Genomic DNA, 15,537 nt, shown 5'->3' on the forward strand with positions numbered 1-15,537 from the left:
CGGTGTTTGAGAGTGCTAGGAGCTTGGTGAGAATTCTCGGGAGGACGCAATGGTTGCGGGTCATCATCGCTTTAAAAAAATCACAAATTTGCATGAAAGTTGCACAATAAGAATATGCGTATGTGTTTTTAAAATGGGAGTGCCTAGAACTCATTTAGATGAGATATAATTTGGTCTCATTCACCTTGAAAACAAAAACAGGTACAACCCACGTCAGCACACACGCATTTTATAGCATCACATCCAATGGCTATAAAAGATGAATGAGACCAAACTATATCTCATCTAGATGAGTCCTAGCAAAACTGTTTTAAAATGAAGCACCACGTTGAGGAAAAAAAAGAGCTGAGGCGAGTGTTCACCCTCGTCGACTGAACTCAAGTACTACTACATCTAATCTGTTCATTATCCGCAGCGACCAGCGAGTAGACAGGATCAGATGAAACATCAGATCACCAGAGCACCAGCTGTCTTTACCTGGAGCACATAGCTTAGGCTAGGCAACCACCAGCATGGCCGTGACTGGTACGTACTCCCAGCATCCCATGTTTCATCTCCATCACTTTTGACCATGGAGCCACGTCCCAAAGCCTTTCGCAGCTCCCACAGCATCTTTGCGACGGGAAAGAGACCTACTAATCAGCCAGCCAGCCAGCCAGCCAGCAAACCTCTAGTGTACTAGTACTATGTGTGAATGAATCATTGCCGTCGCATGCATGTGGGTAGCATCTTTGCGTGTCGCCCTTTTCCTGATCAGCCCAGATTTATCAAAGCCAACTGTAGCTGCGCGGTGTTGACTTTTGCTCGTACAAAGGTGTGGCCACCTCCATGAGCCATGGCCATCATTTGGAATCTTGCAGAGCGGATACGATGGATCGATGCCATGAGCTTGCTGTTTCAGAGGCCCTCTTGGACTCGGTGAGAAAACAAAAACAATTGGTTGCTCTCTTGGACTTGTAATCTGAAGGCTAGGACGGCATGGATTCAGTGGGAGGCTTGAGACAGGGGTCGTCACGGTCTCACAGGAAGGGCAGACAGAGCAAGACGACAGACATACGGACAGGCAGACATGCAGCAGAAAACAAATCAAAGTGCGTATGCATCTCAGACACAAGTACTACTACTACTCTTTTAAACAACAGAAGTACGGATACGCGCTTGTTCACTCGTTCACAGCTTCACATCATGCCATGCCATGCCAATCAATCATCAAGGCTAATAAAGTAGTCTACTAACCAATCCTAAACTAGTGAGGAACTAAACCAGACTTGCGTTGCATGCTGCTGCTAGCAAGCTAGAGCTAGATCACCGTCAGCTTACCACCACATGAAGTCCCAACAGTACTAGGAGCTACTGTATGTGGCAAGCCAGCAACAAAGAAAACAAACATACTTGAAGAAGAAGACGGAGTACAGCACTACAGTAGTATACTAGTATTAGACTATTAGCGAACGATCGATGGATCGATGTACAAACGACGATGTGGCAGACCCACCCACATACGCATAGATGGACGGGCCACGGCACGGTGGGTGTAGCCAAAACAGCAGCAGGTAGATCGATAAGATATGATTAAAATCACCATGATCGTGGTCAGATGATTCCTTCTGTCAACTTAATGCCCAGCATCGTCTACTCGTCCTCGACGGAAGAGCTAGCCCATGCCACGCTCATGGCCTGCCCTTGTGCTGCGTGTAGATGTAGTCCAGGTGCGCGTCGTGGAGCAGCCTCCTCTGCATGCACTCCTCCCCCTCCTTCCCCTCCTCGCACGCCTCCTCCTCCACCTCCACCTCCATCTCCCCTGCCGTCACGCCTTCCGCCGTCGCCTCAGGCGGTGACACCGCCTCGCCGCCATTGCGGGCCTTGCCACCTTCCTCCTTGAGCGCCACTAGGCCGTCCGTTGCTGCAGCATCTGCCGCCTTTGCTCCGGCCACACCGATGCCTGCAAATACACATCCACGTAAAGTTAACGATCTAAGCAATCAGAGCAGACCGAGGAGTATGCAAGCATGTAATAACACGAGAAAAGGTATCGGTGGTGGTTGTGCTACCTTGGTGAGGAGCAGTGTTGGCGGGGAGGGGGCGAGCGGCCGCCACGCCGTAGGAGAAGCAGAGGAGGAGAAGCAGGGCAAGAGCAGCCAGCGGCGGCGAGCAGCGTCTCGTCATTTTGATCTCGACTTCCTGCTTAAGCTACGCACACTGGGCTGGGCTGGGCTGTCTGAGGAAGAGAAGAGAAGGGCAGCTAAGCTAGTGTGCTACTAGTAGTGGCTTCGGGAGCTGATGGCGAATGGCTGTGGCTGCTGGTGTTCGTGGTGGCGAGGGGAGGTATTTATAATGCGGCAAGTGGTGTGATGGAGCTCGCAACTTGCAAGCAAACACAACAGTGACGAGCACAAGAGATACTAGAACACACACACACACGCACAGGTTGGCATTGACACGGCCAATATTTTAGGTTTTTTTTCAAGATGGAACGGACAGGCACGCGCACACGCGTATAACACACGAGTTGATTAAGACCGGTTAATGAACCATGGGTGGCGGGCGCTAGCTTTGGATGGCAAAACAAACACCTAGCATGCCATCCCAGTTGTAGCTAGCGCTAGCTAGCTAGGGTAACTGCCAATACCCATACCCTCTTTGTTGTTTCGGTGCCAAACAAACAAATGTATGCCTACACGTTTGTTCAATGAGGAAGTGCGGAAGTGAGCTTCTTTCCCTCCCTTTGGTTGCTTACTCTGAAATGGAAAACTTAATTGGACCTTCCGTGATTTCTGGATCCATCTACGTGACGAGATGCACACTAGCACCCACTGGCGACTAGATATGGTGGTTTTCTGTTGGTTACCAACATTTTCGGCATTTTCAACACTTATTTGCCACGTTACGCTCCCATTAGGCAATTCGACTCAATTACAAGCGGAGTACAGAGGAATTGGAGGTTTTCGATCTAGAGTTCATGGGATACAAGGAAGGAAAGGGGATCGGGAGAGAAAGCCGCCGCCGCCAGTGTCTCGTTCCTGCCTGCCTCTGCTCGGTTCCCCTGCTGGCCTAAGTAGCTAGGTCGTCCATTCTGGGCCTCCGTACCGCTTGCTGGGCTTGCGGGCTCGTCCGTTCTTCTCTTGGGCCTGACCGCTGGTGTGGGCTGGTGCGGTAGGGGTTGTAGGCTGGGCCGTAACAGTCTCCCCTTCTTCAGAACCAGCTTGTCCCCAAGCTGGAGCTTCTGGGTAATGGTGTTGCAACTCGTCACGGTCCTCCCAGGTCGCCACGGACGCTGGTTGATCAGTCCAGCGGATGAGAACTTGCGGGACTTGGTTCTTGCCACGACGGTGGAGACGAGTGCCCAGAACTTCCACGGGCTCGGGACTGGGTGCTGCTTCAGCTGGTAGCTCCTCTAGCGCCTGCTCTGACGGAGGAAGTGCTCGCTGCAGTTGAGATACATGGAAAACTGGATGAATGCTGCAGGAGGCGGGAAGTTGAAGCTTGTAGGCGACTTGGCCGACCCGTTGCACCACCTGAAACGGACCAAAATATTTGAAGGAAAGTTTTTGGTTAGCTCTCGTGGCCAGCGACCGTTGAATGTAGGGTTGGATCTTCAGAAACACCCAATCATCCACCGCGAACACGCGCACTGATCTTTTCTTGTCTGCAGAGTCTTTCATCTGTTGCCGCGCTCGAAGCAGGTGCTGACGAAGCAAGGCCTCCATCTGCGCTCGGTCTTGCAGCCAATCCTCTAGATCCGGTGCAGCGCAGGACAGTGGGTCATCGATGCCAAAGAACCTTGGCGCGTGCCCGTACAGAGCCTCGAAAGGGGACGTCCCCAAGGCAGAGTGTGGTGAGGTATTGTACCAGAACTCAGCTAGAGGCAGCCATTGGGACCACTTGGTTGGGCATGCATGGACAAAACACCTCAAGTACGTCTCCAGACACTGGTTTACTCGTTCTGACTGCCCATCCGTCTGCGGGTGGCGAGCTGTGCTCATGCGTAGTTCAGTGTGCGTCAGGCGAAACAGCTCCTTCCACAGGATGCTTGTGAAGATAAGGTCACGGTCGGAGACAATCGCTGCTGGCAATCCGTGAAGCTTGTAGATGTTGTTGACAAAAGCCTGAGCCACTTGGAATGCAGTGAACGGGTGCGACAATGGAATGAAATGGGCTAGTCGCGAGAACTTGTCCACCACCACTAATATGCTGTTGTATCTGGCTGATTGCGGCAAACCTTCAACAAAATCCATAGTGATGACCTCCCAGGCTTGTGTAGGTACGGGTAAGGGTTCTAGGAGTCCCGGGTACCTGACTCGTTCCGGCTTGGCTTGCTTGCAAATCTGGCAATCTTCGACGAACAGTCTGACGTGTTGTTTCATCCCTGGCCAAGTGAACAGCCGCCGCACCCGCTTGTATGTGACGTTGAAACCAGAGTGCCCTCCAATCGCACTCGCATGCAAGGCTGACAACACTTGTTTCTGAACAGGCACATTGTTACCTAACCATACCCGTCCATGCTGCTTGATGATACCTGGGCAAGCATGTCTGCAACCTGTTTCTCAATCTCATCCTTCTGGGCCGGGCTGTATCGATATGGGCGCACGTTGACAGGTTTCGCCCCGGGCAGGAGAGGAATTGTGTGATCGAAAGAGCGCTGTGGTGGTAGTCCTTTAGGTTCCTCAAACAGGTGTCCAAACTCGCTGATCAGGGCCTCAACTTCAGCAGGCACTGGCACTTCGGTGATGATTGGCTCCCCTTGCTCTGCAGCGTACAATTGAACCATGCGCGCGACACCCGACGCTGCAACAACTCAGTGAGCTCGTCGCTTGATAGCTGATGGCACTGGCTGTGCTCGAGCACCTTGGAGATGGACCGTGTCGCCCTTGTAGTCAAAGTCCATCGTCTTCTCGAGCCAATGCACCTTCATTGGGCTATGCTGTGCAAGCCAGTCGATGCCGAGGATGACGTCGTAGCAACCCAATGGAAGCACCTTAAGGTTGGTGTCGAAGGTGACCCCGTGGGTTTGCCATGGGCACGCCGGCAGCTCCTGGTCGCATCGCATGACGCCTCCGTTGGCCACGCGCACCGTCAGAGGATGCTTGGCCTTGACCACGCCTTGCAGTTGTGTGGCGAGCGACTCACAGATGAAACTGTGGGACGAGCCAGAGTCGACGAGCATCAACACCTCGCGCCCTTGCACCCAGCCGTGGAGACACATGGTGGTGGGGGATTCCCCTCCGTCGAGTGCCTCCTTGGAGATGACGCAGCAGTCCGCGCTCCGATCGCTGACTGCGTCGTCACGCGCGCTTGGTTCACTGATGTCCACCGATTCGCTGTGCATCATGGCGAGAAGCTCCTCAACCACGTGTAGTTGGACGGTTGGCCCACAGCGATGATCGCGCCCCCAGCGCTCGCCACAGGTGAAACAGAGCCCGCGGGCGCGTCGATACGCACGGAGGGCTGCAATCTTGTCTTCTGTTGGTTGAGGGTGCGCCGCTTCCAGTGCGCGATGATCCGCGCTGCGCCCCTTCATTGGTAGCGCTGGCTTGGTCGGCGCAGCTGCTGGTGGCAGTGGCAGAGGAAGGGCTGTGCGTGGCACGCCTCGGAACGTAGCCGGTGCCGAGTGCCGACGATCCTCCCTCCTATCTTCTTTGCGCATAGCTTCCAGCACTTCTTCCTGTAAACAGCAAGATCTACGGCAGTATCGAGAGTCTTGGGTCAATGTAAAACTACAGCAGCACGTATATCTTTCTGTAACCCATCAATAAAATGCGTAATGAAATAAGATGGCTCCCACGATTCATGATGGGCCACTAAATTGTGCATGAGCTGGGTGAACTTCTCTGCATATTCAGTCACGGAACCACTCTGCTGCAGACGATTGAATTGTCGCAGCAGAGACTGGAATTCCTCTCTCCCAAACTGGCACACACTGCCTCTGCAAATGCACCCCAATCTGTATAGATCAGGTGCGCCTTGGTGGACTGCAACCAAGACAGTGCCCCCTCAATGAAATACATCGCGGCACAACTCACCCAAGTGTCAGGACTAAGTGTACAGACTCTGAAATACGCCTCACACTTCAGACGCCATGCTCGTGGGCCATCGCCATCGAACAGAGGAAATTCAAAACGTGGGGGAGGTGGAAATCGACTGAATCCGAACTGACGCTCTCCCATAAACGAACTCTCTGCAGCAAAGGGGTGGAAATCGGCCATACCCGTGACCGGAGGTGCCCGCGGGGTCCGTTCCCCCGGCGACAACCCCCGGTGATCTTGAGTCCTGCTGTGGCCAACGGGCCCGTGGACGTCGCCACTGCGAGGCAAGAGGCGCTCGCTGGGTTGAGGAACACGCGCGTCCGCGATCGGGGAAGGCTTGAGCGGCGGTGCGGTTGACGACGGAAGGAGTGGAGGCAGATCCGTGAGACGAATCGGATCAAGCACCGGCGCGGTTTTCGGCCGCACCTCCTTGAGCAGCTGTCGCAGTTCGCCCACCTCCGAACGCAGGTCCTCGACCGAGCGCTCGACGGCTGGTCGCCACCCTTGGAGCTCGAGGACGATAGGGTGGATCTCGCCGATCTGGGACGATATGCCGCTGATCGCCGCCGTCAGATCGGCCAGGGCCTTGTTGGTCTCCTCCATGGCTATGGTCTTGCCGCGACGGGTTTGGATGATCGAAGGAAATCGACCGGCCGAGGTTGAGGTGGTGGGTGGAAAGGCTGCTGGTATCAAATGTTACGCTCCCACTAGGCAATTCGACTCAATTACAAGCGGAGTACAGAGGAATTGGAGGTTTTCGATCTAGGGTTCATGGGATACAAGGAAGGAAAGGGGATCGGGAGAGGAAGCCGCCGCCGCCAGTGTCTCGTTCCTGCCTGCCTCTGCTCGGTTCCCCTGCTGGCCTAAGTAGCTAGGCCGTCCATTCTGGGCCTCCGTACCGCTTGCTGGGCTTGCGGGCTCGCCCGTTCTTCTCTTGGGCCTGACCGCTGGTGTGGGCTGGTGCGGTAGGGGTTGTAGGCTGGGCCGTAACAGTAGTACTATATGCGAATATCGTTGCATGGCATGGTATGGGTCGGTGTGAACAGTAGTAGGACTACTTGGACTGTCAGTGCTCGGCGCTCCCGCTTTTCTGTGCACCCGGAAAACACTGGAGCAGTGGACAAAGTAAACCCAGAGCTAAACTAAAGCGTTGCTTTTTTGCAAAGCAGAAAATGAAAACAAATGTCCCGGCGAAGCAAGAACATCTCCCTTTTCCTCAACTTTTTTATGTTGTTGTTACGAGAGTTGGGCAAAAAAGAAGCAGCGTCAACACCATCATTTCTTCATAAAAGTTTTGGTGATAAAAAAACAAGCCGACTCTATATGGAGACAGAGTTGGCTCTCTCCAAGTACAATCCTCCTGCGAACCAAAATGTGGTTGGATGATTAAAGAGATTGTGGTATCCCCATCCTATCAGGGTTTAACTCCTATTGCTCGCATTTATTACTGGATTTATTTTATGATTTCTGACGATGCGCATTTAGTGGGAGGAGACGTTCCGTCGACGACGAGGTGCCTATGATGACTTCGTAAATTTTAAGATGATATACTGGCTCAGTCTTTCGGAGGTGCTCATAAAGATAGGGTGTGCATGTGCGTTCATAGAGGTGAGTGTATACGCGTGTATATGAGCGCTTACGTCTGTACCGTGTTAAAAAAAGTACAATCCTCCTACGTATCACGTCAGCGCGTTGTCACCAATGCCCGTCGGACCACCGCTACCATCGCCGCTGCCCACACTTCCCCGCCAACCCGCCACGGCCCGCCGGACTGCCGACGGACCACCGAGCCTCCCGCCAGACCACCAGCGCCATCCGCCATTCAAACGTCTAAAAGCGACTACGCAGCTGACTTTTTATGGATGCAGAGTTCGAGCGAGAGAAGGATGCACTGGATTTTTCAGCATTTTCAAATAAGGAGCAGCACGAAATAGTAGAAAAACTTGGGAAGTTTTCTAACCTTCCAAAACTGAATTTTGCCTAGTTACGTCGTGATCAGTACACTCTGCTTCCATTTTCTACCTCCTCCATCGCTTGACTACTCAGCATGCGGCATCGAGCATATCGCTATACGCAGACGACGTCGTTATCTTCTGCCACTCGGACAACCACGACATTACTGCATTGCGTACGCTCCTCCGCATCTTCGGCAGGGCATCCGGGCTCCACACCAACTTCATCAAATGTTCGGCCACCCCGATCAAGTGCACCGACGACCACATCGCCACGATCGCCCCCGAGATGCAGTGCCCTATTGCCCACTTCCCCATCACTTATCCTGGACTGCCCCTCGCCGTCCGCAAGGCCAACTCGACGTGCTTGCAGCCGATCATTGACAAGCTCGGGCGCAAGCTATCCACATGGCGGGCTTCAATGCTCTCTAGGGAGGATCACCTTTCCCTTGTGCGCCACGTCCTCTGTGCCATCCCCACGCATTTCCTTATTGCCATCGCCTTCAACGAAACGGCAATCAAGAAGGTGAACCGGATCATCCGCGGGTTCCTCTGGGCAGGCCACAAAGAGGCCAATGGTGGCCAATGTCGCGTCAACGGGCAACGTGTTTGCCGCCCCATCTCTCTCGGCGGGCTTGGCATCCGGGATATCTACCGTGCGGGCATCTCTCTACATATCCGGTGGCTCTGGCTCCAGCCCACGGACCCCTCACGACCTTGGAGTCACCTTCACATACCTCACGACACATATGTGAGTGCCATCTTCGGAGCCTCCACGACCTGGCAGCTTGGCACGGGTGACAGTTGTAGATTCTGGACCGACCATTGGATTGGTGGTAGATCCGTAGCCGAGGTTGCCTCTCTCGTCTACGCACTCGTCCCGCGCCGCCAGCGCAAGGAACGCAACGTGCGCGACGGTCTTCACCTACGCTCTTGGGTTCAGGACATTCGGGGAGCACTTGGTCCGGCGGCCATGGTGCAATACGTCGACCTTTGGTGCCAAGTGCGCCACACAACCCTCTCCATCACGCCATACGTGCTCACATGGCGATGGAGTGCACCCACCACATAGTCGGCGAGCTCTTGTTACAAGGCACTATTCATTGGTGTGTGCGAAGACCCCCATTGGCGTCTCACTTGGCGGCCTTGGGCGCCCCTCCGCATCAAGTTCTTCCTCTGGCTGGCCATGCAAGACCGTTGTTGGACTGAGGAGCGGCTCGCCCGCCACGGCTTGCCGCATGAGAACGCATGTGCGCTATGCGATCAAGAAACGGAGACCATACACCACCTCTTTGCAGCTTGCTCGTTCTCCCGTCAGGTTTGGCATGAGATCCTTAGTTGGGCTCGAGTGGCCATCAACCTACCCGACGCGGACACCCCCTTCCAAGGCTGGTGGAGCTCCTGCCTTGACCAAGCGCCACCCCCATGCGCAAAGGTCTATCCTCCCTCACATTCTCACGGCGTGGTGGCTCTGGAAACACCACAATGCATGCATCTTCGATGGAGCTACTCCATCGCTCACCCTCATCACCAACACCATCAAGGATGAGGCACATCTATGGGCCAAGGCCGGCGCCAAAGGGCTACACAACATCATCCCCGGCGTGTAGTTGCTAGTTTAGGTGTTTGGGGTTGAGCAAACCCCATTGTTCTAGTTTGCTCCTACGCTTGTACACCATGCCTTGTGCGTACATGGCCTTGTAAGCATTGTAACCTCATGCTTTTATTCTCCTTCTATCAATGAAAAGATACGCAGCTCGCGTATTCGCGAAAAAAGAAATTCAGTTACGGGACTTGGAGCATCTACAACCCGAACTTTCTAATTTAGACCCTAAACGCCCACACATGCCCGTCCGCGGGCACTCGACGGACACACCTTAAGTTTTTTCCCACAGCCGGACACCTCAGTAGCACATCTCAAATCCATACAAAGGCATATGCAATGTTTACGTAAATGATGAAACACACATAGTCCGGCTAGTAAATCAGGACATTGCCATCGGCCTATCAATATTTGGCATCTTCTACCTACACACTACTTATGAAGAAAAGCATCCCATGGTTGTCCATGCCCTTCCCGGCGTCCTTGTCGTCTGTCACACCCTGATTTTCATGCCACAACACTTAAGTCAATAAATCATGCTAAAATGTGGTTTGACAAAAACTTTTGAGTGTTTTTGTCTTTGCTTTGATTGAATGTTTGACTGCTGTTTGCTATTGCTCTAAAAATCAAATAAATCCTACAACTCTTATACTCCTTCTCCTTGCTCCAAACTCTTGAACCAATGATCATGCCATGTGTATAGTACCTTATAGGATTTTCTTACAAAAATAATTTGGCCAAAAAGTATTTTCAAAAATTAGTTTTCCAAAAACCCCTGAATTGAGATTTGCACTGCAAGTACTTAATTAAGGGCAGTAAATCTTTCCAAAAATATATTTGACTCCTATTAGATATAGGACACCCAGAACCACAAAAATATAATTTTAAAATTTATTTTTCTATTTTATTTAAAGGCTTTTTCTTAAGTCCAGAAATGGTCTTTAATAGGTTAAAATTATTTTAATGCTTTAAAAATATTTGGGAAAAACCTAGGGAAACTCAGTGGACATATATTGTCCATATATATGAGTTTCAACACCTGGTCATGTTCAAAATATTGGTCAAATCCCTCATTAACCCTTTCTGGATATTTCAAGCTTTTGAAATATTTACAAAGGAAATATTCCCCAAACATTCCAAGAAAATTCTAGCATGTCACATATGACATGTTTGATGATCTTGACAATTCTCATGTCATGGAGAATAGTATAACCCCATGAAATCCTCTCAGAACCACTTCTGTCCTTTTTCAAGTTTGAACAACTTTGCACTGTCAAACATGTCCAAATGCTCTCAAACTTGGTGCACATGCTCAAATGGTGTAATAATGCATCTAGACCAAATGTCACAAGTTGGAGAGAATGTTATCTTGACCAAAGTGCCCCAAAACCCTCTCTGTCCAGAACCAAATTTGAACAACTTTACATTGGCAACTTTCTCCTTTTGATCTCAACTTTTGTGGACATGTTCAGAACCTCTAACGATGACACTACACCAAGTGGTGCATCAAGGAGAACAGATTTGCATGACTAAATCTTGGGAAGTCCATTTCTGTTGATTTCTAGAGTTTACAAAAGTTGCATTGGCAACTTTGCCCAAATGGACTCAATCTTGGTGGAACCACTTGTTTTCTGATGCCATTTGGCCCTGTCAAGACTTATGACAAGAGGAGTTCATCTTCTTGCCCAAATCAACAACAAACACCTTCTGCCATTTTTCTAAAAACACCAATTTGACCACTTCCACTAATCTCCATAAGTTCTCCTCTTTACCACAACCCCCCTAGTCCCCCTCTACCTCTGGTGTGCTTCCCTGCCCGAGAGGCAATGATGAACGGGGGCAGGGATCCACTTTTCTTCTCTGGACAGTATCAATTTTCACTCTCTCTCCACCTCTCCTCTACTCTATTGGCTCCCGAGGGCATCCTATGTCATTGCCACATTGTTTACTCCCCCCTGCAGCTTCCAGACACAAGTGGCCGCGCCCATTCCGCAAAAGGCATGCCATGCCGGCCAAAGACGCGCTCTGGAGCACGTCAGCATGTTCTCGACCATTGACGCCACGCTCCCCCACCACCTCGAGCCTCACCCTCGCGCCAGTCGAGGTGCCTCGACGTCCGCATCACGCCACCGTGCTGGCCCCCTCCTCTCTCCCTCTCTCTCACCTCCAGCAGCATGTGCGCCAGAGACGCCCGAGAGCCCCAATGGGCAAGCCCACACGCGCGGCGCTCTGCCACTCTCCCGCTCTCTCTCCTTCTCCCTCGACTTGGGCCACGCCCACGAGCGCCGCGGACAGCCCCGAGCCTCCTCCTGTGGCCACTGCGGCCATTTCCGCGGGTGCCCGTAGGCCACGTCCACGGTGAGCCATGGCCTCGCTATATAAGGCCGCCCGAGACCTCTCTCTTGAGCCCTTTCACCCTCTCTCCCTCCCGTACGTCACCCAGACCCGGCCATCCCTCTCCCCGTGCCCTCCATCCACCACAATGGCCGGAGCATCGCCGTCGGGCTCCGCCTAAATTCGAGCTAACCCAAGCTCTCATTCACCCCCTAGCCACTCCAACGCCCTCATACCTCCACCGCGAGGCCCTCCATCGCCTCCGTTCGCCCCCGGGAAGGCCAGGCGCTCACGGCCAAAGATGGCCGACAGCCTCCTCCGCCACCATCTAAGCCGTCGCCACTACGGCCATCCTCGGCGTGCGTGAAGCACCTAGACGGATGCGTCGCAGCTCCCTGAGCACGCCGGTGGGCGGAGCATCGCCGGAGACGCCCTGTAGCGCCGGCGGCCGGCGTCGAACGCCTCCTCTGTCTCCCTTCGCGCCCGCGCGGGAGGTGGAGGACGAACCTGCAGGCGGGCCCCGCTCGTCAGTGGCCCAGCCACCGGGCCACGCTGGCAAGTGGAGGCGGGTTCGCCCTCTCCCGCGTCCCCGCAGCGAAGGCGCACTCGGCCTGTCGCCTTCGACGTCGCCCTGTCGCCCGCGTGGCCGAGCCGCTGGGCCGGCCCAGTGCGCTGCCTCGCTATGTCGCGCCCAGGGCACGCTGTTGCCGCCCAGATCCAACCCGTTTGGGTAAAAACCTTTTCCCTTTTTCTTTTCTGTACAATTTGTAAAATCTACAAATAATTCAAACTAACTCCAAATTTGATGATTGAAATTTCTAGTGACTCCATAAATCATGATCTACCTGTTGGTGCAACATGCACATTCTTCCAGAGACTTTTTCTTACAAACATTTATCAAATCTTGTTTTTCCATTTCTATAATGAACTTTAGAAAATCACAGCGAGCCCATTTTTGATCGAAATTGCATGATTCAAAATCCTAGATGTCTATAAGTTCAAAACTTAGTTTTTGAACATTTTTACTAATACTTTCTGTATCACCTCAAATAATGGTCTATTTCTTCATGTATAGCCAACTTTGCAAAATCATAGGATATTCATTTGAACTCCAAATCCAGTGAAACCAACTCCTAGATGTTTCTAAAGTCATGATTTGTTAAATGGGTGCCTTTGCTCATTTTTCAAAAATATATTTCTGTACACTTCTTGCAAATCTATAAACCCCTTGATTCCACCATATTGAAATGTTCAGAAATACCCATTGATCCAATCCCAATGAAACCACTCTGGTTATTTTTCATATAACTAGAGATATCCTAGAAAAGTCAAATTAATATTTTTAGAGCACTTTTATTTTCTGCCTTGTTGTGTTGCTTATTATGGTTGCTTTCGACGATAGTTGACGAAGTAGACGAAATGCTTGGAGTTGGACCAGAGATATTTGAAGACTTGAAGACTCTGATGAACCAGGCAAGCAGCCCTTTGACCATGTCTATGAAACCCTTTTTATGCATGTCATATAGCACCATATTGTTGTTGCAACGGAATCACGATGAGGTGGTAACCACCTTGATGGGTTGCCTCTGTTACTTCCTCGTTGATACTTGCATTGTGCATGACCCTACCTCCTTATGAGGGTTATGCCGGTGGGAGTAGATAGGATGCTAAAGTAGATGCTACGCAAGTGGGTCAGGGTTATGCATGGAAAGAAACAAGTGTGGTTTGACATACTTGCAAACAGCCCAGTGGGAGCCACTGATGCCCCTGGGAGATGATGATGAACTAGGTCACTACTTGGTGGAGAAGTAGTATACCGAGGCTTGATAAAAGTGTTGTTTACAGAGACGGATTAGATTTAAGATTTTTCGACTGTCCCAACCTTACATGCGCAACCACTCTACCCTTATATGGGAAAGGGCATTATTGATTACCTAGGCCGATACTAGCTTGGAGCCCGCATTACTAGTGACGGGGGAGAGTTGGTGCTCTCTCTCGGGACGGGGTCGTGCCAGGTAGGGCGGCCATGACTGTCTTCACAGGGCACCGGACACACTGTTGGTACCCCGTGTTTGTGGTATGTGATGAGTATGGGAGCGAGGCTCCACAATTTTAAGATGTGAAATGTTGGGCACGGGGGTTACTACCAATCGAGTGGACTCTATGTTAGTGTCGTCTAGGGAAAGATAGTGATCGGGTGCTTACCCCGGGTACTTGAGGTACCGCGGGTCGTGGATGACACGGAAGTTCCCCGGATCTTGTGGGTAAAGTGTGAAACCTCTGTAGAGTGTAAAACTATTCGAATAGCCGTGTCCACGGTCAAGGACAGTTGGGTGGTGCTGCTTAGACTACGTCCATATGTTTCTGGAAAACAACACAGTTTGGTAAATCTGTTGACGTGATTCGTGAGGAAGTCACGATGAGCTTGAGCAGGAGTTGTTCACAACTCTCTCTCGATGTTGATGTCTGTAACCTCCTGATACTTGTTGCAGACGCATTCATATCTTTGATAAATGTTGATCATACTTGGATGAGAAAAACTAGCTTTCCGCAAAAATGCCAATTTAGCAGTAGTGCCTTGCATAATTATTCTGTTATCACCCTTGGGTTGCTTGCGAGTACATTCAAAGTACTCATTGGCTTGCCACTGGTTATTTTATTGGCCAGGCATGAAAGAACAGGATTTGATGAAGAATACTTCGTGACGAACATGCAAGCTAGGACGCTTCCCAGTTAGAATGCCTGTATGGTTAAGGCAGATGGCTTGGGTCCAAATTATCGATGAAGATTTCCGCTGCGAAGTTATTCTCAAGACTTGACCATAATGGTCCTACTTGTGTAATACGGTATGTATGGATGTAAGACTCTTGTTATTCAACTTCTGTGTGTTCAGTGAGCATTAATCTGTGGGATCACTGTACACGTGCATTCGGTGATCACGACTTATGAGTCGGGGTCCCCACATCGTCCTTCTCGCGAAAGTAGCAGTCAAAGATGCAATATGGATCAAGCCGGATCTGCTCCTCGCCAGAGCTGTCCGACCCGTCGTTGTCCTCATTCTCCTCTTTGGGGGGGAGTCCGGCCATGGCACAGCCCATCCGATTCTACTCTCGGGCGAGGGCGCGTGTGTTCCTCCGCTGCCGCTTCTTGATGATGCGGGTGCAGACGGCTTCCTCCTCCGCGACAGCGCGTGCTGCTGCCTCCGCCACTGCCACGTCGGCAGTGGGGCGGGCCTCGGCCACCCTCATCCTCTCATTCCCACGGTAAGCACTAAGGGAGTCTTGGATTAGGGGGTCCTCAGGAGTCCGGTCTATTCGATATGGGCCGGACTGATGGGCCGTGAAGATAAAGCAGAAGGCTATCCCTCGTGTCCGGGTAGGACTCCTATGTGCGTAGAACGACAAGTTTGGTGTCCGGGTATAATGTTTCCTTCCTCTGCAAGCCGACTCTGTACAACCCTAAGCCCCTCCGGTGTGTATATAAACCGAAGGGTTTAGTCCGAAGAGACGATGAGAATAATCATAGGCTAGACAGCTAGGGTTTAGCCATTGCGATCTCAAGGTAGATCAACTCTTGTAATCCTTATACACATCGAATATTATCAAGCATGACGTAGGGTTTTAAC

General features: G+C 51.6%; 1 protein-coding gene and 1 pseudogene across 1 annotated transcript; both read right to left on the minus strand.

The window, feature by feature from the left end:
* Positions 1 to 1,129: 1,129 nt before the first annotated feature.
* On the minus strand, positions 1,130 to 2,303 carry LOC109780698 (phytosulfokines 2). Its single transcript, XM_020339278.3, has 2 exons — positions 2,052 to 2,303; positions 1,130 to 1,942 (listed from the first exon to the last, which is right to left on the minus strand). The coding sequence occupies exons 1-2, from the start codon at positions 2,164 to 2,166 to the stop codon at positions 1,671 to 1,673; spliced, it is 387 nt and encodes a 128-aa protein (XP_020194867.1). The 5' UTR covers positions 2,167 to 2,303; the 3' UTR covers positions 1,130 to 1,670.
* Positions 2,304 to 5,558: 3,255 nt separating this feature from the next.
* Positions 5,559 to 6,657, minus strand: LOC109780697 (uncharacterized; annotated as a pseudogene).
* Between the last annotated feature and the right edge of the window lie 8,880 nt (positions 6,658 to 15,537).

The sequence above is a fragment of the Aegilops tauschii genome, chromosome 5, assembly GCF_002575655.3.
Source record: "Aegilops tauschii subsp. strangulata cultivar AL8/78 chromosome 5, Aet v6.0, whole genome shotgun sequence".
Lineage (NCBI taxonomy): Eukaryota > Viridiplantae > Streptophyta > Magnoliopsida > Poales > Poaceae > Aegilops > Aegilops tauschii.

What these genes read in the sequence shown, in the direction of transcription:
- LOC109780698 (XM_020339278.3), bottom strand. Translation starts at nt 2,166, where the DNA reads ATGACGAGACGCTGCTCGCCGCCGCTGGCTGCTCTTGCCCTGCTTCTC. An exon ending in CAACACTGCTCCTCACCAAG is followed by an intron (nt 1,943 to 2,051) that starts GTAGCACAACCA and finishes GTGTATTTGCAG; the next exon opens with GCATCGGTGTGGCCGGAGCA.